General features: G+C 42.7%; 1 protein-coding gene across 4 annotated transcripts in view; it reads right to left on the minus strand.

Moving 5' to 3' along the window:
* Positions 1-22,829, minus strand: part of LOC111970998 (glycogen synthase kinase-3 beta) — a 49,402-nt gene extending 26,573 nt beyond the window's left edge. For all 4 annotated transcript variants that reach the window (XM_070445977.1, XM_070445975.1, XM_070445976.1 and 1 more), the window contains exons 1-3: positions 21,908-22,829; positions 4,874-5,067; positions 1,802-1,885 (exon numbers count right to left, since the gene is read on the minus strand). In XM_070445977.1, coding sequence (XP_070302078.1) covers positions 1,802-1,885; positions 4,874-5,067; positions 21,908-21,995 — 366 coding nt within the window. In that variant the 5' untranslated portion in view covers positions 21,996-22,829. The remainder of the gene's footprint in view (positions 1-1,801; positions 1,886-4,873; positions 5,068-21,907) is intronic.
* Between the last annotated feature and the right edge of the window lie 3,479 nt (positions 22,830-26,308).

Below are 26,308 nucleotides of genomic sequence, written 5' to 3' on the forward strand. Positions count from 1 at the left end.
TTATACGCCATGATATATACAGTATCAGTCAAAAGTTTGGACACACCTACTCATTCAAGGGTTTTTCTTTAGTTTTACCATTTTCTACATTGTAGAACAATAGTGAAGACATCAACACTATGAAATAACACATATGGAATCATGTAGTAACCAAAAAACTGTTAAATCAAAATACATTTGAGATTCCTCAAAGTAGCCACCATTTGCCTTGATGACAGCTTTGCACACTCTTGGAATTCTCTCAACCAGCTTCATGAGGTAGTCACCTGGAATGCATTTCAATTAACAGCTGTGCCTTGTTAAAAGTGAATTTGTGGAATTTTTTCCTTCTTAATGCGTTTGAGCCAATCAGTTGTGTTGTCAAGGTAGAGTTGGTATACAGAAGATAGCCCTATTTGGTAAAAGACCAAGTCCATATTATGGCAAGAACAGCTCAAATAAGCAGAGAAACGACAGTCCATCATTACTTTAAGACATGAAAGTCAGTCAATCGGGAAAATTTTAAGAACTTTGAAAGGTTCTTCAAGTGCAGTCGTAAAAACCATCAAGCACTATGATGAAACTGGCTTTCATGAGGACCACCACAGAGTTACCTCTGCTGCAGAGGATAAGTTCATTAGTTACCAGCCTCAGAAATTACAGCCCAAATAAATGCTTCWGAGTTCAAGTAACAAGACACATCTCAACAGCAACTGTTCAGAGGAGACTGCGTGAATCAGGCCTTAATGGTCGAATTGCTACAAAGAAAYCACTACTAAAGGACCCAATAAGAAGGAGAGACTTGCTTGAGCCAAGAAACATCAGCAATGGACATTAGACTAGTGGAAATCTGTCCTTTGGTCTGATGAGTCCAAATTTGATAGGTTTGGTTCCAACCGCCGGGTCTTTGTGAGACGCAGAGTAGTTGAACGGATGATCTCCACATGAGTGGTTCCCACCGTGAAACAAGGAGGAGGTGGTGTAATGGTGCTTTGCTGGTGACACTGATTKTTTTTTWGAATTCAAGGCACACTTAACCAGCATGGTTACCACAGCATTCTGCAGCAATACGCCATCCCATCTAGTTTGCGCTTGCATCAGATGACCTGGGCTCCACAATCACCCAACCTCAACTCAATTGAGATGGTTTGGGATGTGTTGGACACAGAGTGAAGGAAAAGCAACCAACAAGTGCTCAGCATATGTGGGAACTCTTTCAAGACAGTTGGAAAAGCATTCCAGGTGAGTACCTCATGAAACTGGTTGTGAGATTTCCAAGAGTGTGTAAAGCTGTCAAGGCAAAGGGTGGCTACTTTGAAGAATCTAAAATATATTTTGATTTGTTTAACACTTTTTTGGTTACTACGTGATTCCATATGTGTTATGTCACAATTTGTGTTATGTCACAATTTAGAAAATAGTTTTAAAAAAAATATTTAAACTCTTGAATGAGTAGGTGTCCAAACTTTTGACTGGTATATGTATGTGTATATATATATATATATATATATTTTTTTTGCTACTGCTTGACTAAAGAAATCTTGGTTGACCAACAGCCAATCGAACAAACAATTGACCAGACGACTAAATGGGGCTAGCTCTAATCCCAACAATATAAGAGTATAAACCTAAACAGCTTAAGTTAATATGAAAATCTTCACAATTGAAAGTCAAAGAATATAAGTGGGAGAAACAGAAGTTCAGGAGCAACATTTAGCCTAGCCAGTGTCAAACAAAAACAAGTTCAATAGTGAGTCTCCATCACCTGCAACAACACACAAAGACAGACGGACAGACTGACGTATGAGCAGCAACCACCCACCTTGTCTCCACTGGAATAGAAGAAGTAGCGTAAACGCACTATGTTGCAGTGGTCCAGTTTCCTCATGATCTGCAGCTCCCGGTTCTAAGACGAGATGAGACAATGAGAAAATCTGACAACCTGCGAGCATTAGACAAGTCAAACAGGCTAAAGAAGCTGCACTCGCCCAGACAGCATCTCTCCCAGAAGAAACTTTCCAGTGATTCTGGACAAGTTAGACAGGCTCTCTTAAATGAGTCTTAAAAGGCTTTTGAGGCGCATCTGATAGGGGCTGACAGATCCAGGGTTAGAGAAAATGGCTGTTCAGAGAGAGGGAGAGAGAGAGAGAGAGCAAGAGACAACATAACATGGAGCATCCAGACTTCTCCCCCAAAGCCCTCAGTGTTTCCCAAACCGCTCGTTGAGTACCCCGCAGCCTAGCAGCTCCACTTATTAGATCTAATCCAGTACTTGCACACCTGGTTCAACTGGTCAGCTGGTTGTTTAAATCAGGTGTGCTAGTATTAGATTAGATCAAACAAGTGGAATGGCAAGGGGTACTCGAGGAGAGGTTTRGKAAACAGCTAAAACACAACAAGTGGGTGTCCATCACACAGTTAGTGAAACATTCAAGGTAAGAATCTGAGAATTTCTAGACTGAGTTTGTCACTGTTTTAAATTAGAAGCCCACACATGGTTAATTTAGGCCAGCTACAACCATCATAGATGTTTGTAAAACAGTGACAGCCATAACTGAATGGAGGTCAAATAACGTCAGTGAAATCTGAACAAGGAGCAAATTACCCACAGACACACATTATAAGCTATTTCAAACACTGGCACAGAGCAGCCATTGCAACACTTGTTTAACACAGTTACGTCAGTCATAATGTAGGCTACATGCAGTCCATTCATGATGACTGAGGAAATCCATGGGTTGAGTTTCCTTTAGGGTGTGACAATAGAAGAGATGAAGAACAACTCCATGCTTGAGCTAAAGCTGGAATAGGGAGGGACGAGACTCCGCCCCATTTCAGCTCCAACAGGAAGGGGCGTGTTCTCACAAGACATCACATCACTGGGGACGAGGGCATCATGCTCAGGCCGAGTTCCAGGATGATGAACCAAACGCTCATCAGTGTGGTACGGCAGGCAGTGCTAGACGATCACGAGAGAGCAGTCTCACAGCGGTAAGTGACCTGACTAACCCCCTAAAGTCTTTTCAGTCGAATGACAGTAGACATGTGAGCTCACATAAGCTACGGATAAAAGTAAGACATACAGTTGAAGTCGGAAGTTTACATACACTTAAGTTGGAGTTATTAAAAGTCGTTTTTCAAACACTCCACAAATTTCTTGTTAACAAACTATAGTTTTGGCAAGTCGGTTAGGACATCTACTTTGTGCATGACGCAAGTAATTTTTCCAACAACTGTTTACAGACAGATTATTTCACTGTATCACAATTCCAGCGGGTCAGAAGTTTACATACACTAAGTTGACTGTGCCTTTAAACASCTKGRAAAWTYCMRRAAAWKRWKKYMWKGSYTTWRRARSYTCTGATAGGCTAATTGACATMMTTTGAGTCAATYGGAGGTGTAYCTGTGGATGTATTTCAAGGCCTACCTTCAAACTCACTGCCTCTTTGCTTGACATCCTGGGAAAATCAAAACAAACCAGCCAAGACCTCAGAAAAAARATTGTAGACCTCCACAAGTCTGGTTCATCCTTGGGAGAAATTTCCAAATGCCTGAAGGTACCACRTTCATCTGTACAAACAATAGTACGCAAGTATAAACACCATGGGACCACGCAGCCGTCATTCCGCTCAGGAAGGAGAYGCGTTCTGTCTCCTAGAGATGAACGTACTTTGGTGTGAAAAGTGCAAATCAATCCCAGAACAGCAGCAAAGGACCTTGTGAAGATGCTGGAGGAAACAGGCACAAAAGTATCTATATCCACAGTAAAATGAGTTCTAAAACGACATAACCTGAAAGGCCTCTCAGCAAGGAAGAAGCCACTGCTCCAAAACCGCCATAAAAAAGCCAGACTATGGTTTGCAACTGACAAAGATGGTACTTTTTGGAGAAAAATCCTCTGGTCTGATGAAACAAAAATAGAACTGTTTGGCCATAATGACCAAACAGTTATGTTTGGAGGAAAAAGGGGGAGGCTTGCAAGCCGAAGAACACCATCCCAAACGTGAAGCACGGGGGTGGCAGCATCATGTTGTGGGAGTGCTTTGCTGCAGGAGGGACAGGTGCACTTTACAAAATAGATGGGATCATGAGGATGGAAAATTATGTGAATATATTGAAGCAACATCTCAAGACATCAGTCAGGAAGTTAAAGCTTGGTCGCAAATGGGTCTTCCAAATGGACAATGACCCCAAGCATACTTCCAAAAAGTTGTGGCAAAATGGCTTAAGGACAACAAAGTCAAGGTATTGGAGTGGCCATCACAAAGCCCTGACCTCAATTCCATGGAAAATGTGTGGGCAGAACTGAAAAAGCATGTGCGAGCAAGGAGGCCTACAAACCTGACTCAGTTAAACCAGTTCTGTCAGGAGGAATGGGCCAAAATCCACACAACTTATTGTGGAAAGCTTGTGGAAGGCTACCCAAAACGTTTGACCCAAGTTAAACAATTTAAAGGCAATGCTACCAAATACTAATTGAGTGTATGTAAACTTCTGACCCACTGGGAATGTGATGAAAGAAATAAAAGCTGAAATAAAATCACTCTACTATTATTCTGGCATTTCACATTCTTAAAATAAAGTGGTGATCCTAACTGACCTAAGACAGGGAATTTTTACTAGGATGAAATGTCAGGAATTGTGGAAAACTGAGTTGAAATGTATTTTGCTAAGGTGTATGTAAACTTCCGACTTCAACTGTATTGTAGAAAACACTTTTTTGGGGGGAAAAAAATCAACACTATTCCCACTATTAAAATGTGAGAATCCAGTCAGGGATCTAGTTTCAGTGACGTCATACTGAACTGTCGTTACTCAAAAACGCACAGTGCAACAAGAAGTCCTAAAAATAAACTCTACGATGTAGTCGTCTCTGCAGTGAAATGGTCCTCACCTTGAACCTCTTGTCCTGCAGAACCTTCTTGATGGCTATTAGCTCCCCGGAGTCACACAGTTTAGCCTGGTAGACCACSCCRAACGAGCCGTTGCCGATGACCTTAGTGTCTGTATAGCTGACCTCCTGCGGCCGGTCGGGACCCTGGCCTGGGGTYGCTACCACCGTGGTCACCTTACTGCCATCTTTGTCTCCTGAGAGAGAGGGAGAGAAAGAAAAGAGAATAATCAATGTCACACAAGAGATACAGTATAGGACAACTCATTCAGCCACACACAATCTTTACACCAAGAAGCTGCTGTAACATTTCTCATCCTCTCTCATCACTGCATCTCTAGATGTAGGCTCAGACTGAAGCCTGTAAGCCAGAAATAAGAAGCTGTACTAACCCACTTTTTAGCAATGATTAATTTCCTAGGAGCAGGGGTACCCATGTTAAYGGGYTCTGGCAGACACTGTAATGACAACAGCCTGAAAGTACAGTAGAAGGATAAAAGGTGTMGGCGTAAAGGTTGTGGTGAAATGAGGATGTCGTTTTAGTCTCAGATAGGGGAKGGTGCACTGCAAACGGCTAAGCACTTTTCTAGTAYGGTTCCTATTTTGAAGCAACGCTGCAGGCAGCAAATGTTTCCCCACATAACAGCTATAATTAAACACCTGCACTTCGCCATCGCAACTTTTGACAACATGAWAATGGAGGTGTGAGTTGACAGACCAAGACGAACACTAACAACCGGTCCCAAATCGCCATTTAACCATCTCTTTGTTGTTTGCAGATCTGACTGGTTCTTCTAACCTACCGTTTATGGCTGACACCTGGGCATGAACCTCAACACAAACCAAAAGAGCACCAAACAATCCTAGATTSCACTGACTTTAGGACCACTATTGTTTTCACTGTATATTTTACCTCTTGGTGATGTTATTCGGAAAACATAATGTTAACGTTCACTGCGGATGATACACAGCTGTACATTTCAATGAAATATGGTGAAGCCTCAAAATTGCCCTCCCTGGAAGCCTGTGTTTCAGCCATAAGGAAGTGAACGGCGGATTTTTAAAAACGTTTAAACTTGGACAAAACAGAGATGCAGGTTCTAGGTCCCAAGAAACAAAGAGATCTTCTGTTGGATCWGACAATTAATCTTGATGGTTGTACAGTCGTCTCAAATACAACTGAAGGACCTCGGCGTTACTCTGGACCCTGATCTCTCTTTTGACGAACATATCAAGACTATTTCAAGGCCAACTTTTTTCCCCATCTTCGTAACATTGCAAAAATCTGAAACTTTCTGTCCAAAAATGATGCAGAAAAGTTMATCCATGCTTTTATCACTTCTAGATTATACTACTGCAATGCTCTACTTTCTAGCTACCCGGATAAAGCACTAAATAAACTTCAGTTAGTGCTAAACACGGCTGCTACAATCTTGACTAGGACTAAAGAATTGTATCATATTACTCCAGTGCTAGCCTCTCTACACTGGCTTCMTGTCTCTTTATGTAGTGTTGTGTCGCTCCTGTGGTGATGTGTGTTTGTCCTATATTTATATTATATTTATTTATTTTTATATCCCAGGCTCCTGTCCCCGCAGGAGGCCTTCTGCCTTTTGGTAGGCCGTCATTGCAAATAAGAATGTTCTTAACTGACTTGCCTAGTTAAATAAAGGTTAAATAAAATACATTTATTAAAAAGGCTAGGGGTGACTTCAAGGTTTTACTGCTAACCTACAAAGCATTACAWGGACTTGCTCCTACCCATCTCTCCGATTTGGTCCTGCCGTACATACCTACACGTACGCTACGGTCACAAGACGCAGGCCTCCTTATTGTCCTTAGAATTTCTAAGCAAACAGCTGGAGGCAGGGCTTTCTCCTATAGAGCTCCATTTTTAWGAAATGGTCTGCCTATCCATGTSAGAGTCTTTATTGAAAACTCATCTCTTCAGTAGGTCCTATGATTGAGTGTAGTCTGGCCMWGGGGTGTGAAGGTGAACGGAAAGGAACTGGAGCAACGAACCACCCTTGCTGTCTCTGCCTGGCCGGCTCCCCTCTCTCCACAAGGATTCTGGCGCTCTTCCATCCCATCCCTAGGAGGGGTGCATCACTTGAGTGGGTTGAGTYACTGATGTGATCATCCTGTCCGGGTTTAGCGCCCCCCTCAAGTTCGTGCCRGGGTGAGGGGSGATCTTCGTGKGCTATACTCAGCCTTGTCTCAGGGTAGTAACTTGGTGGTTTGAAGATATCCCTCTATTGGTGTGGGGGCTGTGCTTTGGCAAAGTGGGTGGGGTTATAYACTGCCTGGTTGGCCCTGTCCAGGGGTATCGTCAGAAGGGGCCACAKTGTCTCCCGACCCCTCCTGTCTCAGCCTCCAGTACTTATGCTGCAATAGTTTGTGTGTCGGGAGGCTAGGATCAGTCTGTTATGTCTGGAGTATTTCTCCTGTCTTATCCGGTGTCCTGTGTGAATTTAARTATGCTCCCTCTAATTCTCTCGCTCTCCCTCCCAGAGAACCTGAGCTCTGGGACCATGCCTCAGGACTACCTGRCCTGATGACTCCTTGCTGTCCCCAGTCCACCTGGTCGTGCTGCTGCTCCAGTATTCTGCCTGTGGYTATGGAACCCTGAACTGTTCACCGGACGTGCTACCAGGTCCCGRACCTGCTGTTTTCGACAAGCTCTTTCTACCGCACCTGCTGTCTCGACCTCTGAATGCTCGGCTATGAAAAGCCAACTGACATTTACTCCCGAGTCGCTGACCTGTTGCACCCTCTACAACCACTGTGATGATGATTATGATTATTATTAGACCTTGCTGGTCATCTATGAACGGTTGAACATCTTGGCCATGTACTGTTACAATCTCAACCCGGCACAGCCAGAAGAGGACTGGCCACCCATCAGAGCCTGGTTCCTCTCTAGGTTTCTTCCTAGGTTCCTGCCTTTCTAGGGAGTTTTTCCTAGCCACCGTGCTTCTACAGCTGCATTGCTTGCTGTTTAGGGTTTGAGGCTGGGTTTCTGTATAGCACTTTGTGACGTCGGCTGATGTAAAAAGGGCTTTATAAATACATTTGATTGATTGATTGACTATAAGCTTTATCAATAGCAGTGCACGAACCTGTCAATCACAAAAGTACAAACTACTCTTCTACGAACTAAAATGTGGTTGGACGCTCTAAGAAGTGCATCATGAAGTCTACCACAATGCTGTTTCTGGAAATTGACAAGCCAAAACGACATTAATACAGCCTAAAACTGCAAGCAAACTCCACCAGCATKCCCCATCAGTAGTCATGCAACATTCCAATTGGCATGAARAGAATGAAAGACAGCAGTGGCGAAGTACTCCGTAAAATGAATGATATGCTGAAGGAGTTTGATCTTCAAACATAATGAAGGAAAAAACAGATCTCACATGAACAGCTGGAGCTCTGTCCATGAGTGACTTCACAGAGTCCCCCCTGCATAGGAATTAGCAACATGAGAAATGGAGAAGATCTATTATTATTATTGAGCCTTTCTACGCCACTGTTTGCAAGGAAGACACGCGCAGAAGTTTAAAATCCATTACTTGTTTGGAAAATATTAGGCCTGGGTATCCATTAGACACCAAACGGAATAAACAGAAAACACTCTGGAACAAGGAGGGACTACCTGGACGTGTTGAATAAGAAAAAAAGCCTAATTGCTTTCCTTGGCAAAATGTTTTAAAGCATTCCAGTTGTGAGTCCTAATGAACATGACCTTGGTCTGACAGCCACTCTCAACAATTTACTAGAGATCATTTATCATCTCAGATATTTTAAGGAACATAGGCGAGTTGGCTTGGTGGTTTGTTAAATAGAGGGGGATTCTTTTTTCCATTCACTTTAAAAACGGCCACACCATACTTTAAAGACATAGCTCTAGGCATATATACTAGTGATTATACCTTGTAGGAGTGTTGGTGTAGCACTGACCTCTTAGCACCCTGCAATCTGTTTTACAACTAGCACTTACATATCTCTGTGGTGCGCACACACACACACAGTGCCCTAATGCCCCTCTAACAGTGACAGGGTCACCTGACCTCTGATACTACTGCCTTGGCTACTGCAGAGGCCTGACGAGGGATGAGACAGTGCAGCAGCAGAATTTCACAACAGGTCCAACACAGCTACGTCAGGGGATCCAGCACTGAACTCTGAAATCTCTCCAGCATTGCTACCGTCTGGGTCAGAAGTCAAGGGATAGAGGAAATASTAGTCAAACAAAATGTTAAATATACACGATCAATGTGCAAATCCTGTCTGAACACGCTGCATCTCTATAGGAACCCACTGAGCTCGTAATGTGGTAGAATATATGGGAATTTGGTCTCGGGGGTCGGACCACTCCAGGTCACACACTTCCTCCCTTTCTCTGCTGAGTAGCAGGAAAGTGGAGCAAAATGTCAGAGCTGCCAAAGCCTGACAGAGAAGGGCGGGACAGAGCAGAGAGTTCTGCCAAATTAGGCATCCCCTCTTCCTCTGAACACACACAAAGAGAACAAGCACCTAACCGGAAGCCTGACACCATGTTACTACTGCAGGGGATGGAATTGTAATGAGGACAATGTTGATTATAATGGTGATCACTGACGTTAAAAATTGTGACAATCAGAGATTAGATTGGACTAGCCTTTTCATTATCCTAATGCGTTTGACAGTGTCTACCGTGAGTGACCATTGTTTATCCTCGAAATGTCAAAAGAGAAACCCGACACCAGGGAGTAGGCCTCAACACCTCTCCCTGTGGTAAATCCTCGAACACCTCCCCGTACTCATCACTGGGTCTGAAAGGAGTGACAGAGCAAAGCACATTAGAGCAAAAGGCCCTTAATGAAAATCCCTACCCTGACCGCTGCATCACGCCCTTGGCAGCTGTGCAATAATCCTCTAGTCCATCTATCTACTGGCTGCTCTCTCTCAGTTTAGCACTGCATGAAGAAATTGGGTCTGATAGACTGGCCAATTGGATTCCTACCATAGAAATACAACTAGTTGAACAGACATTCCTATTCAAGTCATGTTCTACGATGGGTGCGCCTGAGTGTGGAGTCAAATTGCCCTGGTCTGATGGGTCTTTTATCCCGTCGAGTAATTATATTCTATGGACCTGCCCCTGACAGTCTATCCATCCACTTTAGCCAGTCAGTCGTCACCACCATACCATCACTTGACTACTGTGCAGTATGTCACTGCAACAGCTGAGAGCCAGGAGTAAGACTAGAGCTGTGTTCGAATACCCATAATAACATGCTGTATACTACATACTATTAGTTCATTTTAGTATACAGTAAACGAACGGTATCGTTTCAGTTGAGCGTACTAGAGCTTCGCCTGTCTACCGGAAGTTGATACGGTTGCTATGCAACCTCTTGCTAGCATAACAAATTACTAGCTAAACATTTTACGATTTCGGTTGTGTTCATAAATTCCATCTGGAGTGCCAGAATGCGCTCTGGGTGTTTGTGAATCCAGAGCGTTGTCTGATTGTCCGTTCATAAATTCGGAGCATTCAGAGCGCACACTGGACGCTCTGGTCGAGGAGAAGGGTTGATCCGAGCGTTCAATGGCAGTTAAGCACCCAAGCTAACTAGCTAACGTTGGCTAGCTACTTCCAGACACAAATGAGAGAACACCTCACTGACCATTTTACTCTTCCTAGCAGAGCTGGTTAGGCTGTTTTCATGTTATCTAGAGCATTGGTGACCAACTGTGCTGCTGGCAACAATTTAATTACGCTTTTTTTGCCGACACCGGCCATATTCAACAGGTGTTGAGCATTCATAAATTCATCAGTTATTCTGCGCGAGTGCACTCCGAAATTGGAGTAAATAGCCAGAATGAACAATGACTATACCCCTTAGCTAACAATGATGTGAATAATCAAGTCAATAAACATTGGTTAGTTAGTTAGATAGCAGATAGTTAATATACTGCCTGGCAAGTTCGATGTATTAGTAGGCAACTAACATACCAGTATCTACTGCTGCAATGCTATGCGGTTCGTAAGGATAGCGTAGCTAACGATTTGTCAGCCAACATAACGTGTAACGTAACTTATTTGAAAAGTAATTACTTTATTACATTGCTCAGCATAATTAGTTAAAGCAATTAATTTGTATCTGCTTTTTTTGTTGGACTTCGGCTGCATATTTTCCACCATTTTCTTCAAATCTGAAAACGTTGTGAAGCCACGCCCACTTTTGGAAGAATTGCATTATGGGCCCTAAAAGCACAGAAAGTATCCACTGCATGTACACTTCGTATTTCGGCCAATTTAGTACGACATCCGGGAACTTTTGGCATACTAACTATATCTATACTATGACCAATAGACATACTATATACTCAATTCACATCACAAATAGTACAGTTCGAATACTCATACTAACACAGCTTAGGCTAGCCTACAGATCACATGACCGGATGCATTAGTTTAATGGTCTACTGACAGCCCAACCCTCCCTTCATTCCTACAGGGGACTGACTAACTGGCCTTAGCATAGCAGGAGAGGGGACGTCCCCTAACACTGACAGCTTCCCATTTCCTTCTAGGAAATTACCCCTAGTATGAGGAAGGATTTAAGTCAGGGCTAGGATGTGGGTTATGGAGGGTCAGCTTCACAGAAAACAGGAAACAATTGACCAGATGGAGCAGAAATGGTACAGAGCTCTAAGGGTTTAGTATTATTGCTCTGTCAACAGGTTTACAACCCTTGTTGTGGGACACCCTTAAGGCTTAGATTGGAAAGGCTTAGTTTAGACTGTCTCAAGTCTARAGAGAAAAAGTACCTATTGCTGAACAGACAGAGATACTGCCTCATTGACAGTCAGACAGTTACAGAACTGTCTCAGTATCACAGGATCTTCTTGCCATATTATGTTAACTTCAGATTAATGTTATCCCCATTAATTATCACTGGGTTTAATACTACGTTTGAAATTGTTATGTCACTGATACACTTTTGATGGAATGCCCAACATTCTGCTATTAACTACAAGTGAAAGCCTGGCATCTTACAACTTTTAATTTGACATTTTTCAGAGTTGTGTAATGGAAAGGTAATGCGAAACCTCTTGAATTGCAGTACTTGTGTAATGTGTTCCTGGTAGTACTGAGTCCTGAGCACAGATGCCTACACTTTCCTCGCACATTCCAGAGCCTGGCTGGTGATGAGCCATTTCCCTTCCCTACAGGGGCCAGAGGATCAGCCCACGTCAACAGCTACATCAAAGCCTTTCATTTCCTTCTATACGCTGACTCACACTATCATCATACCATCACACTGGCTACCATTATCAACACTGAGTCAATACACTACCCAGACGCACATTGTCAAATGTACGCAGGGAGGGATGCAAGTAGAGAACCATTCACACAGACTTGCAAGCGGCGCAAACAAGCGTACACAGACAACACATGATGCTCTTAGGTTGGACATGATAGAGATCTGGTTTCAAAGACACAGCTGCCATGTTGTCACTCAGTTCTCGAAAACAAGCTTCGCAATCAAAACGGTCTTCCGATTAACACAAACACAGGGTTGGGGAGTAAATGATTACATGTAATCTGACTATGAAACAACTAACCAGTTCCGTTACCAGCTAAAATATTGTAATCAGATTACAGACACTTTTGAAAAACTAGATGATTACTTCTTGGATTAAATTCAGAAAGGATGCATTATGGCACCTTTGTTTCTCAATGACATTAAATTCAGCGTTGAAACAAGGCCCAAGTCAGAGACCGTTATGATGACACACCAAATGTGTTTGATCATTTTTGTTTTCTTCAAATGCCTAAAGGAAAGTAATCCAAAAGTAACAGTGATCAGATTACGTTACAGAGTTTGGGTAATCCAAAAATGACATTACTGATTACAATTTTGGACATGTAACTAGCAACTAACAGATTAYATTTAGAGAGTAACCTACCCAACCCTTCATACACAGAGTACAGTCATTGACTGCAGTATAGATTGCATTTTAAGAATCTTTATAATGGCAGGGGATAAAAGCTAAATACTTTTTTGTTCTTGGCTAGCTGCTTTGGAAACTCCTCAGAGGAGCTAAGCAAGCGAGCCACAAGCTGTTTTAGGTTTGCAGCTGCATCATGTTGCTGCTAATACCAGTTCTTCAGAACTGGGGCCACGTTCCCAGCAGCCACGTTCAGCAGACAGACTGAGACCGATGCGTTCACACAGACAGAAAGAGGAATGCGATTACGATTGGAGCGCAGGCCTGCAGGGCCTGAGCACTATACGGTTAGCCGTTATATTACAAGGGACTACCTTCTGCACGCACTGTAGCACGGCAGTGCACTGGGGAGAAGGTGAAGGCCATTGCACACGACACCTTATCCACAGGGAATGATGTGTCACTTCAATGTAGCGAGGGGATGAATGCAATGAGGGTTTGATTTGCTTGAGGAATCCTGTAAAGGAAAGGCTTGTGGTTTTGTGTCTTAGCACAATACTGCCAAAAGCTAGTGTGTGTGTGTGAAAAGAACTGAAACAAGTTAGTGACACTACTGTAGGCGTGGGTGTGTGAGTATTCAACGTTGCCCTCCAGCATGTTTGATTAGGGCCTCTGGATCAAGGGCTGTTCCTTGGAGAGCCAGGTGATGATACGAGGAGCCTGATAGCAACCTGCTCAGCACTTTGCTATGTGATGAGTCAGAGCACAGCCTGTGACAGCACAGGCACATTTCCACCCACCCTCTCTCTGACACACACACGGAGCTATGCTGTGAACAACCTTCTTCATACAGAGCCACCATTTTTTTTATTTTAAAGAGAGTATTGCTATTTGCATCCAATTCCCTAAACTTTTCTCAGTTTAGCTGTGAGAGATGGGTGGGGCCAGCCTTTTTTCTTGCCCTCATTCAGAATGTTGATGATCAATACTCATAAGCTATCAACTGACAGAAATTCATAGAATTTCAGGTTCTTTTTTTTGAGAACGTGTTGGCACATTGGCATTCCTTCTCCAACACAAACCACACCAAGGTGAGGATGTATCCTAACACTGCTTGGTTTGTAGGTTGCCATAGTGCCTSTGCCACGGTGAGTCAGCACGTGATTCCCTCTGATAAGGTGCGGTTTAACACAACAGGGAGGGAAAGAGCACCCGTGCCACTAAGTGTAGTGTTATAAGCGGAGGATGCTTCACTGTTGCTACATACACACACTCAGCCCAAAATACTGCCCTGTAGGTGAGGCCAATCCCTTGAAATAAACACAGACATATCCCACACACTGAGACCAAGGGCTTAACACCTGTGGGATGCAATGCAGTAACTGCTCCACCAAAAATTCCCCAAACGCTTTTCTTCGACATTGTGTAATGTGTATACTCAGCTATACTTTTCTTATGGCTACATTAGCTGATGTCAAGACTATCATGTGCACGAGTCAAATATATGTATGCCGGTGGCACAACCGCCAATAAGTACCCTGATTCATTTGCGGTTCCTTAACAGCTGGGTTAATCCTAAAGGCCACGGGGAGAAGCTCTGACGCCGGAGCAGCAGTAGCTCAGCAACAGGAAGGAAACAGGACACCAGAGGAGACRCACAAACCCACTGAACTGGTCACAAGGCCCTTGGCATGTTCGTGACAGTCGGGCCGTAGTAAGCCTGCTGAGAACAAACAGCGAATGTAATCCATTCAGAGGGGAGTGAGTTGGCGCTACGGGTGTAAATAATATACGATGACTTGAACAAACCATAAAAAGGCTATTTTTGAAAATGTGGTGGTCTTTGGTCTTCTCATAAGATCCAAGAAGCTGAGGACTTTAAACTTACGTTTAGTAGACTCCTAAATCAATTAGGGTTCTTTATCAGCTGTTTTAACTGCATCACCAAGGCTGTGTTTACACCAGCAGTCCAAATCTGATCTTCAAATTTATTGTGAAAAAAATTGTCCTTTGACCAATCACATCARGTCTTTTCAAATTAGATATTTTTCAGAGCTGACTAATTAGTGAAAAAAATATCAGAAATGTTCTGCCTGAGTAAACGCAGCCCAAGGCATGTCATCGGACCTTCATTACCATGTTTAATGTTCAGTAGGACACACCATAGCAAACAAATTAACATTTCTAATTGGACAGATCCAGGAAGTTCCTCCCGCTTTAGGGAAAGGGGATACCTAGTCAGTTGAACAACTGAAAGCATTCAACAAAAATGTGTCTTCCGCATTTAATTCAACCCCTCTGAATCAGAGAGGTGAGGGGGGCTGCCTTAAATCGACGTCCTCGTCATTTGCGCCTGGGGAGCAGTTGTTGTTGGGGGTTAACTGCCTTGCTCAAGGGCTGATTACAACCAGCGACCTTTCGGATACAGGMCCAACACTCTTAAGCGCTAGGCTACCTGCTGCCAAGATTAGGGTTTACTCCGTTTTCAACCGTTTGGTGCCTAATGAACGTGTCCCTTGTAAATGATGGAGAACACGTCTAATTAACAGTCTTCTGATCAATGCCACCACCTCACCCACCCGCATACCACCCAGTCATTCGTCCATTCTCACATCCTCCTTCTCCTCCTCTCCCCAGCTGGACATTACATCTGACRCTTTCTTCTCCAGATCCCTATTGCCATTTCCTCCTTGGTCCATGTTTCCTTTTCTGCGGTGGCTAGTACACAATAGACTATGTAATACACCACTATGGGGCAAAGCCTTCTCCGAATACAAATGGGGGCTAAAAAGGTCATTATATGGTGAGCCATTTCCCAACATCTTTGTCCAGGTTCTTTAATTTGTACATCAGCAAGCAAGCAAACACCAAGACCTAGCTCGACATTAACAATTGTCCTCTTGTCCGAGACAAAAAAAAAAATGGACAAGAAAAATATAGATTTAAGTTCTCTGATTGGATGAGTAAAACATACATATATATATTTTTAAATAACTATAAATCACACACACAAAAATCACAATATCAAACAATTACTCTGATCAGAATATTCAAATCCTTTTTTCATATTAAGAATGCCTACATTTCAAAGTGTAGGCTACAGTCTCATGTCCAAAGCGATGCTGATATGAGCCTTTTAATTACATAAATATAGGTTAAAAGCCAGTCATATTTGACAAATATAATGAAGGATAATTAACATTGTCTAAATACTTGATTAATATGCCATTGAAACCAGCATTTTCTCATGTTCCATTGGTTTTCAAAATCAACTTTATTTTATTTTATTGTCTAGCAGCCAAAAGCATAATTCAAGTCATATTAGTAACCCATACTAGTTGATGCATCTTTAAAACTCCCCTCTTTCTTAATTTCTAAAGGATATTTTCATCTCGTCACATTAAACAGATTGTGCGTGCAGTGCGCTTTTGGGACAGCGTTTTCCCCCTTATTGCATTTTGGAACATTCACGCATAGCCTACAGCCATGTGCRCATTGTTGAGCTTATAATATGAAGTAATAAATATGTATCAACATGTTAAGCTAAACGGTCTGACCTGCTGCATCAGCCTCATTGGACTCCCTTAATTTCGAGCCCTGGAGGGAATTATTTTATAAAGACATAAGTATTTGGTTGTAATTGCAATGTTGCAATATGTTATAGGCTACCACGGGTGGCCAACCATCCTCCAGGAGAGCCTTAAAAAAAAAAAGCCAATAGGCAGAGTGTTGCCTACATTTTTGGCTGATTCTCTATGGTAAAACATCTAATGTATTTTATTTTGTAAAGTGGACAAGCGACTTGAGCTTTTGGACAAGTAAAAAAAAAAAAATAAAGTTCAAAGACAAGTAGCTAAAAAGTTTGTCAAGCCCTGTAAGTAGGGATGCAAAAGGGTTGGAACTTTTATGGACATTTTCCATGGGAAGTTAAGCCCGGGAATATGGGGAATTTTGCTTAAAATCMMAAAAGTTAGCTTATAACAGTGAACATTTTTTGTGGGATACACAAGGTCTTGTGRCMTATTTTGGTTAAACTATCCCCAATTCAATAGAATTGCAACCCTCTGCATGCACAGTGCATTCTTCCATCACATGTACAGCTGATTCTCAAGATCTTGCACACTAATGAGATGCTATTGAGCCCACACTACTACACTGTCTAAGCCAAGGACTACATGCTTTCTGGTAAGTTTTGATTACAATACTGGGTGGGGTGAATATATTTTATATGACATACATGATTTTTTGTTAACTAGTAAATACTAGCCTACAGCAAAATGTGTTTAAATCATTTCTAATTTAACAATTTCTGCTAGTTAGTTTTTGCTACCATGTGGGTTTTAGCTTGCTTGAGCCTGCTAACTGAGGAGTGTTAATTCACCCGTTTCCATACATGTTTAATTTTAAAACATGTATCTTACAAAGGACTTGTTTAATCTAACTGCTTAACTATTTATCTGTACATGGAATGTATWTWTTTTTTTWMWCYYWTTTTYYYYCATCTTTACAGGRAAATGCCACGGGCACTATCTGATGTGTGGAGACATTTCACTGCAGTTAATGTAGAAGGAAAAGCTGTGTACATTTGCAAATACTGTGCCAAGTCATATGCGAAGAATGCAACAAAGATGCAGAATCATCTGGCCAAGTGCATAAAGTTCCCTCAGCTCTCACAACAAGCAACCTCTGACAAAAGTCCCTCGACTTATATTCGAGGTGAAAATGATGAATCAGACACCTTATCGATAGCAACAGCTCATGGTCCTCCTGGAATCAGAAGCTTTTTTGACTCAATGGAGGAACGTAGTCAGAGAAATGCTGATGAATGTCTTGCTCGAGCTGTGCATTCAACTGGTTCACCCACATCACACCCATTGGCTGTGGTGCTCATGCATTGAATCTGCTCCTCAAGGACATCATGGCAGTGAAAACAATGGATACACTCTACAAGAGAGACAARGAAATGGTTAGGTATGTGAAGGGTCATCAAGTTATAGCAGCAAAGTGAGAAGAATAAGAGCACCACATTGAAGCTGCCCAGCAACACCYGTTCCTGGAGGGGAAGGAGTCTCTCCAAGAAATGGCCATATCACAGTCTGCCGATATGGACAGCCCCATCAAGAGGATCCTCCTGGATGATGTATTTTGGGAGAGTGGTAAGCAGCCTGAAACCTATAGCAGTAGCCATTGCACGGATTGAGGGAGACAATGCCATCCTGTCTGATGTTCAGACTCTGCTGGCAGATGTAAGAGAAGAAATCCATACTGCCCAAGTATGCTGGCAAGAGCATCCTGTCTGGTGCAGAGATCAACAAGGCCTATGGTGTCATCACTTCCGGGAACACACACACCAAAGCACGCAACAGGCTGACCAATACAGGGGTTGAAAAATTGGTGGCCATCTGGGCAAATTTTWGGCTTTTTGAGCCTGACAACAAGCCATCCTCAACAAGGTTGGAAAGTGACAGTGAAGATGTGGTGGACATTGAGGTCCAGGGAGAAGACATGGAAGCCTGAGAGGAAGACAACCAAAGCTTTAGTTTCTAGACAATMATTTTACAGATGTATTTTGAAAACGTTTTTGGGAGATGCGATGGATCATTTGGGGATCATTCAATATTCCCTTTATTTTGTTGTTCAGTGAAATCATCCCAAGTGACGAGTCAACTGAATAAAGTTCAATTCATAACTAAATTGCTTTTTTATTTATATTGGAAGGATTTCATAATTTGCAATTATGTCTACTTATGATAAGGTAAAAAGGTTTATGTTTCTATATCCAATGCAAAAAGCATCTACATTTAAATGGTATTAATATTAATTTGCATATACAGTGGGGAGAACAAGTATTTGATAACCTGCAAAATTGTCAGTGTTTCCTACTTACAAAGCATGTAGAGGTCTGTAATTTTTTATCATAGGTACACTTCAACTGTGAGAGACTGAATCTAAAACAAAAATCCAGAAAATCACATTGTATGATTTTTAAGTAATTAATTTGCATTTTATTGCAATGACATAAGTATTTGATCACCTACCAACAGTAAGAATTCCGGCTCTCACAGACCTGTTAGTTTTCTTTAAGAAGCCCTCCTGTTCTCCACTCATTACCTGTATTAACTGCACCTGTTTGAACTCGTTACCTGTATAAAAGACACCTGTCCAAACACTCAATCAAACAGACTCCAACCCTCCCAATGGCCAAGACCAGAGAGCTGTGTAAGGACATCAGGGAATAAAATTGTAGACCTGCACAAGCTGCGGGGATGGCTATAGGACAATAGGCAAGCAGCCTTGGTGAGAAGGCAACAACTGTTGGCTCAATTATTAGAAAATGGAAGAAGTTCAAGATGACGGTCAATCACCCTCAGTCTGGGCTCCATGCAAGATCTCACCTCGTTGGGGCATCAACGATCATGAGGAAGGTGAGGGATCAGCCCAGAACTACACGGCAGCGAACCTGGTCAATGACCTGAAGAGAGCTGGGATCACAGTCTCAAAGAAAACCATTAGTATATACACACTACGCCGTCATGGATTAAAATCCTGCAGCGCACGCAAGTCCCCCTGCTCAAGCCAGCGCATGTCCAGGCCCGTCTGAAGTTTGCCAATGACCAGCGATGATCCAGAGGAGGAATGGGAGAAGGTCATGTGGTCTGATGAGACAAAAATAGAGCTTTTTGGTCTAAAACTCAACTCGCCGTGTTTGGAGGAAGAAGAAGGATGAGTACATCCCCAAGAACACCATCCCAACCGTGAAGCATGGAGGTGGAAAACATCATTCTTTGGGGATGCTTTTCTGCAAAGGGGACAGGACGACTGCACCGTATTGAGGAGGATGGATGGGGGCCATGTATCGCGAGACTTGGCCAACAACCCCTCCCTCAGTAAGAGCATTGAAGATGGGTCGTGGCTGGGTCTTCCAGCATGACAAGACCCGAAACACACAGCCAGGGCAACTAAGGAGTGGCTCCGTAAGAAGCATCTCAAGGTCCTGGAGTGGCCTAGCCAGTCTCCAGACCTGAACCCAATAGAAAATCTGGAGGGAGCTGAAAGTCCGTATTGCCTAGCGACAGCCCCGAAACCTGAAGGATCTGGAGAAGGTCTATATGGAGGAGTGGGCAAAATCCCTGCTGCAGTGTGTGCAAACCTGGTCAAGAACTACAGGAAACGTATGATCTCTGTAATTGCAAACAAAGGTTTCTGTACCAAATATTAAGTTCTGCTTTTCTGATGTATCAAATAGTTATGTCATGCAATAAAATGCAAAATAATTACTTAAAATATCATACAATGTGATTTTCTGGATTTTGTTTTAGATTCCGTCTCTCACAGTTGAAGTGTACTACCTATGATAAAAATTACATAGCTCTACATGCTTGTTAAGTAGGAAAACCAGCAAATCGGCAGTGTATCAAATACTTGTTCTCCCCACTGTATTCCGTTAATTCCCATATATTTTCGTTAATTCCCACGGAAGGTTTTCACTTCTGAATATTCCCCAAAATGTGCAACCCTACATGTAARTCTACACTGATGTGTGAGAAAAGAGCATAGCCCACTGTCATCTTATGTGCACACATTAACAGGATGACTCTCCAAAGATGGGAACTTGGTTTTGGTCTATTTATAATGTTATTTGCTCTCCAAGGGTTGACCAGGCTTCTCAGTAGACAGACATTTTAAAAAAGCGCTAGTAGGTCAGGAGGACTGACTGTGTGGAGTCATATGACCAACCATAGATACCTTCAGAGATGTAGGCAGACACCAGATGCTGCGGACCAAYCAGAAAGTCCCGGTGCTACCCCCATTGCCTGGGGTTTGCTGATGCTGCACGGCAGAGCAGGGGCCAGCAGCACTCCATCCGCTGAGCAACTTGTCAATTATTGAGCTGAACAAAGTGCTAATGAGCTGTGTGACCTGGCTGGCTGTGTGTGAAGCTCCAATAGTAGTATTAGTCAGAACTAGCCTCATTTACCAGATGCTGAAGCTTTACTAGAATTAGACCTATGAAGCCAAAGCATCCAGTACTGATAGAATTTAGATAAATGAATAAATTTAGTTAAAGGCTTATGCTCCTATGTGACAGTTATTATTTTGATGAACCAAGCAATCGTATATTGGCATTAGATTTGAGTACAATGACATGGAGCTACAATGGAATCCTATGGAAAAGTTAARCAACGTTTTAGGTTTTTATCCCACTTTCACAAACTCTTTGTCAAAGACCAATGGTCAGATACTGTGGGTCCCACCTGACCCAACAGAATAGCAAAACCGACCTGCAGTACATACTGTAGGCTCCCCAATCCAGTGGACAGTCACCTCTAAGTCCACTGGTCTGGATTTATTCTGCAGCCCCGAGGCTTCATCTGACCAGCCATGTTTAACCTACCCCTGCTCGATCCCCGAGAGTGCTCGATCAACACTACCCCTGGTCTGTCTGACTGCCTGCCTCAGAGCTGCAGGGTGGGGAATGAGAGGAACGAACATGACAGTGTATCTCTTGGCATGCCCCATCAGCTTTTTCACCAATCCATTGTTTCAGTACTCCCAAAAATCAAGGGGTCAATCTCTAGTCTAGACTAGAGGGATGGCTCAAATGCAGTGATCACTCCTCCTGCCAGAGACATTTTGACTAGTTTACACATGGAGCACTACAAGCAAAGATAATTTTGCATTTAGGCTATTTTATGGTCGATAATAATATCATCAGTGATCATTTGGAAAGATCCAATGGTATCTTACCATCCATTTAAATTTTGTATAATCACAGACATATGCTAATAACATCATGTAAAATACCAGACGGAGGCTCTAAGCGCACTAGTTGGGTCTAGGTGACAACGGTTAACTATGTGACAACGGCTAACTAAGCAAATGCCTTGGACAGTGAATGGGAGAGTAACGTTACTGTCTGAAAATATGGGGTTATTCTATGCATGGACCCATATGGCATTTCAGTATTGAATGTGAATTAGGCTTAGTTCACTCCAAGAGAGAAATATTTGCCCTTGTATCATAACAGCAGCAGCAGAGTATTATGACAAAAAAAAAGCACAGAGAAAATGTTAGCTCTATGGTCATACTTACTGCTGACTTTCATACTGCCAAATGCTGAGGGCTGCGGCACTGCTTTGCAGCTCTCTGCGAATGAKGTGGTTCTGGGCCGACCCGACATATTCCAATCCAAGATATCCCTGCTTCGTCTTCAGTCGAATCGTACTTTTYCCCGTTCTATTAGTCTTTGACTGTCCTCTGTAGAATGCGTTGTTTTTATAAATGTTAAAAGAAAATTGGTAGCCAATTCCACGATATAACGTTAGKTCTGGTTCTTCTTATATCGTTCTAACACGAGCTAGCCAGCCAGCTAACTAGCAAACTAATTTCGAACCGGTCAGCTGTGTCTGGGCTCGAGCTGTCGTCCAGCCACATTCAGCAATAATCTGTCATCCCTTTTATTTTGTATGTTCCTTTCACTTACCTAGGCTAACCTTATAAAGGCATTCTATAAAATAACGGCCTGAGCCAGGTGTCTCATAAATTGGGCCTCTCAAAGTTGCCAGTCCATTAAAAAACACAGCGGTAAAGAGGAATAGGCTGCCTACAATGGCATGAACGACAAGTCTGCTTACGTTGAATGATTCTCAAAATAAAACAATATCAGGTCCAATAGCTAATCTTCATATTMTTATATTGACACTAAAAGATCCGACAGCACCAGCCATGGCGGCTCCCAGTCTCAGACCGACCAACATTCAAATCGGACACAAATGAACAAAATTCCCGATTTCARGCCGAAAGAAACGCACCGACGTTTCTTTGACAACTTCGCCCCCATAAACACAGAAGCAATTGTCGATAGTCCCTGCTGGCTGAYGACGACGTGAAAGACTATTCCAAATGTATTTTTTTGTTGAAAATAGTCATGCTACAGCTCCACTAAATGTGAAATTCTCTTTTGATTCCTTCTTTCTCTGTCTGCTAGTTCTCTTTGTCAGACTACGACCAAAACAACGCAAATTACTTAAACCATTGAGTGGGTGAACCTCTTTCACGATTTCCATTAGATAGCCCAGCTACAAAGTCAAGTGCCTATATTGTAAAGGTTCATGRAAATAAAACAYATATTTTTGGTCTTAATTTAAGGCCATGGTTAGGCATACGGTTATCARTGGGGTTAGGATTAAAAACACATGTTAAGAAAAAACATTTTAGAAATGGGCGGGGTGTATGACTTTGTGGCTATGGTAACTAGGGACAAACCTCTACGGCCTCTACGCAAATCTTAACCTACGGGAATATCGAATAGTGCACGCTCAGGCAGACGCGAGGAGGTCACGTCGACCAATCCAAAGCGAATCCATACGAAATTTGTGTAGAGACCTCAAGCCCAATGAGCGCGTTGATGTCTTTAGTCTACTGCCGCTATTGTCAAGAAAAATAAAAGGTAYTTCGACATAACCACATAATGGTGCAGTAACGTGTATTAATGGATGCCAAGGAAAGCCAGGCTTAGCAAAATATATGACAAATAAAACAATTGAAACATTCTCTTTCGTCTCTCTTTTACAAATTTTCCGTCAATTCACAAGTGTCTTGATTCTCACAGGAGAAAGCATCCAAGCGAGCGAAACAGCGCCACTCTGTTTCAGTATGTGTAGCCTACGGRAAGTATTCAGACCCCTTGACTYTTTCCACATTTTGTTACCTTACAGTTCTACAATTCATTAAATMGTTTTTTTCCCTCATCAATCTACACACAATAACCAATAATRACAAAGCAAAAATATTTTTGGGGACATTTTTGCTAATTTATTACAAATATAAAGTRAAATATCACATTTACATAAGTATTCAGACCTTTTACTCAGTACTTTGTTGAAGCTTCTTTGGCAGCGATCACAGCATTGAGTCTTGGGTATGACRCTACATGCTTCTCAGCAGATCCTCTCATGCTCTGTCAGGTTGGATGGAGAGATGTTTGATCTGGTTCAAGTCCAGGCTCTGGCTGGGCCACTCAAGGACATTCARAGACATGTCCCGAAGCCACTCCTGCATTGTCTTGGCTGTGTGCTTAGGGTCGCTGTCCTGTTGGAAGGTGAACCTTCGCCCCAGTGTGAGGTCCTGAGCACTCTGGAGCAGGTTTTCATCAAGGATCTGGCTGTACTTTGCTCCGTTCATCTTTGCCTCAATCCTGACTAGTCTCCCATTCCCTGCCGCTGAAAAACATCCTCACAGCATGATGCTGCCACCACCATGCTTCACCGTGGGGATGGTGCCAGGTTTCCTCCAGACGTGACGCTTGGAATTCAGGCCAAAGAGTTCAATCTTGGTTTCATCAGACCAGAGAATCTTGTTTCTCATGGTCTGAGAGTCTTTAGGTGCTTTTTGGCTAACTCCAAAAGGAATGTCATGTGTCTTTTACTGAGGAGTGGCTTCCATCTAGCCACTCTACCATAAAGGCCTGATTGGTGGAGTGCTGCAGAGATGGTTGTGCTGTCTCTTATACACATCTAGATGTGTATAAGAGACAGGCTCTAGGAAGAGTCTTGATAGTTCCAAACTTCTTCCATTTAAGAATGATGGAGCCCACTGTGTTCTTGGGGACCTTCAATGCTGCAGACATTTTTTGGTACCCTTCCCCAGATCTGTGCCTCGACACAATCCTTTCTCGGAGCTCTAAGGACAATTCCTTCGACCTTATGGCTTGGTTTTTGCTCTGACATGCAYTGTCAACTGTGGGACTTTATTTAGACAGGTGTGTGCCTTTCAAAATCATGTGCAATCAATTKAATTTACCACAGGTAGACTCCAATCAAGTTGTAGAAACATCTCAAGGGATCATGTTTTAGGGAAGACCCAGATGCAGACAGTGTCGAAGTAACAACAGTTTATTACTAGAACAGGGGGCAGGCAAAACGACAGGTCAAGGGCAGGAAGAGGTCAGTAATCCAGATCAGAGTCCAAAAGGTACAGAACGGCAGGCAGTCTCAGCGTCAGGGCAGGCAGATGTCAATAATCCAGTGTGGTGGGACAAGGTACAGGACGACAGGCAGGCTTAGGGTCAGGGCAGGCAGAAAACAGGAACTAGAAACAGACAGAAGCAAAGGGAAAAATGCTGGTAGGCTTGACGAACAAAACAAACTGGCAACAGACAAACAGAGAACACAGATATAAATACACAGGGGATAATGAGGGGAGATGGGAGACACCTGGTGGGGGGTGGAGACAAKCACAAAGACAGGTGAAACAGATCAGGGTGTGACACAAGGATGATCAATGGAAACAGGATGTACCTGAGCTCAATTTCGAGTCTCAAAGCAAAGGGTCTGAATACTTATGTAAATAAGGTATTTCTGTTTTTAGTTTTAATACATTTGAAAACATTTCTAAAAATAATTTTTTACTTTTTCTTTATGGGGTATTGTGTGGAGATTGCTGAGGATTTTTTATTTATTTAGTCAAATTTAGAATAAGGCTGGAACGTAACAAAATGTGGAAAAAGATATGGGGTCTGAATACTTTCCGAAGGCACTGTATCTGATGCTGTCTGGACCAAAAGAGTATGTTGCCGCCATAGCATCTGATTGATTGATGCCAGCAAGCATTTGGCCTCCCTTGATAAAATAATTAGCCAATCAGCGTTGAGCTGAGCTCAACTGTGGTTTGTCCTGGTGCAGCAAAACACCCCCCGAGGGAGGCCAGTTTGGATTTGGCTTTACACCAATAAAATCGGCCATTTTCTAAGCCATAGATGGAGATGGGGAGTTGGACTTACGTAATTCTCTGCACAGGCCAATGATTATGACGGCGATTCTGATCTAACCATGAATTAATATGTTGTGCCACTGGCCTGAGACGATTGAAGTTCAATATGTAGCCTAGTAGTCTCCGGATAACTAGCTAGCTAACTTAGCTGGTTCATTGTTGCCCATTCGARAAAGTTAGGCTAGCAAGCATTTTAGCTAGGTAGCCGATGAAAATAAAAACCAAAAGTGTACTGTATGACAGAGCCATWGACCATTTTGCCAACATGAAAGAGGAGRATTGAATTGGCGTTCAACTAGTCTATAAGTAGGGTGTTTTTACTTGCGCGCACACACACAGAAAGAAATCAGTGCCATGGACAGCCACATGATATTTAGCTAAATTGATTGGACCAGTGGAGACCCGTCATTCAGGGCAGAGCCCGACCTATTTATATATAAACAATAAAGTAAAAAACGTGTCATTAATATGTCTCACATATCGCATATGTAAAACAACCCCCTCTTTTTTTTGCTTTCTTGAGTAAGGCAGCTASAAAATGCAGGTGTTTCAGCCTAGCTCAGTGCTTTCTGTGGTGGTGGGGTAGCCAGCGGAAAATACGGAGCGTAGGGGTTGATAATGTTCTCTAGATGCGCCGTGATTGGCTCAGTGTTCTGTCACTCATGGGGACACTACGTCACAGCAAGACCCTTGGTTGCTGCCATAGACTTACATTAGAAGTGC

This window comes from Salvelinus sp. IW2-2015, linkage group LG12, assembly GCF_002910315.2.
Source record: "Salvelinus sp. IW2-2015 linkage group LG12, ASM291031v2, whole genome shotgun sequence".
NCBI classification, from domain to species: Eukaryota; Metazoa; Chordata; class Actinopteri; order Salmoniformes; family Salmonidae; genus Salvelinus; species Salvelinus sp. IW2-2015.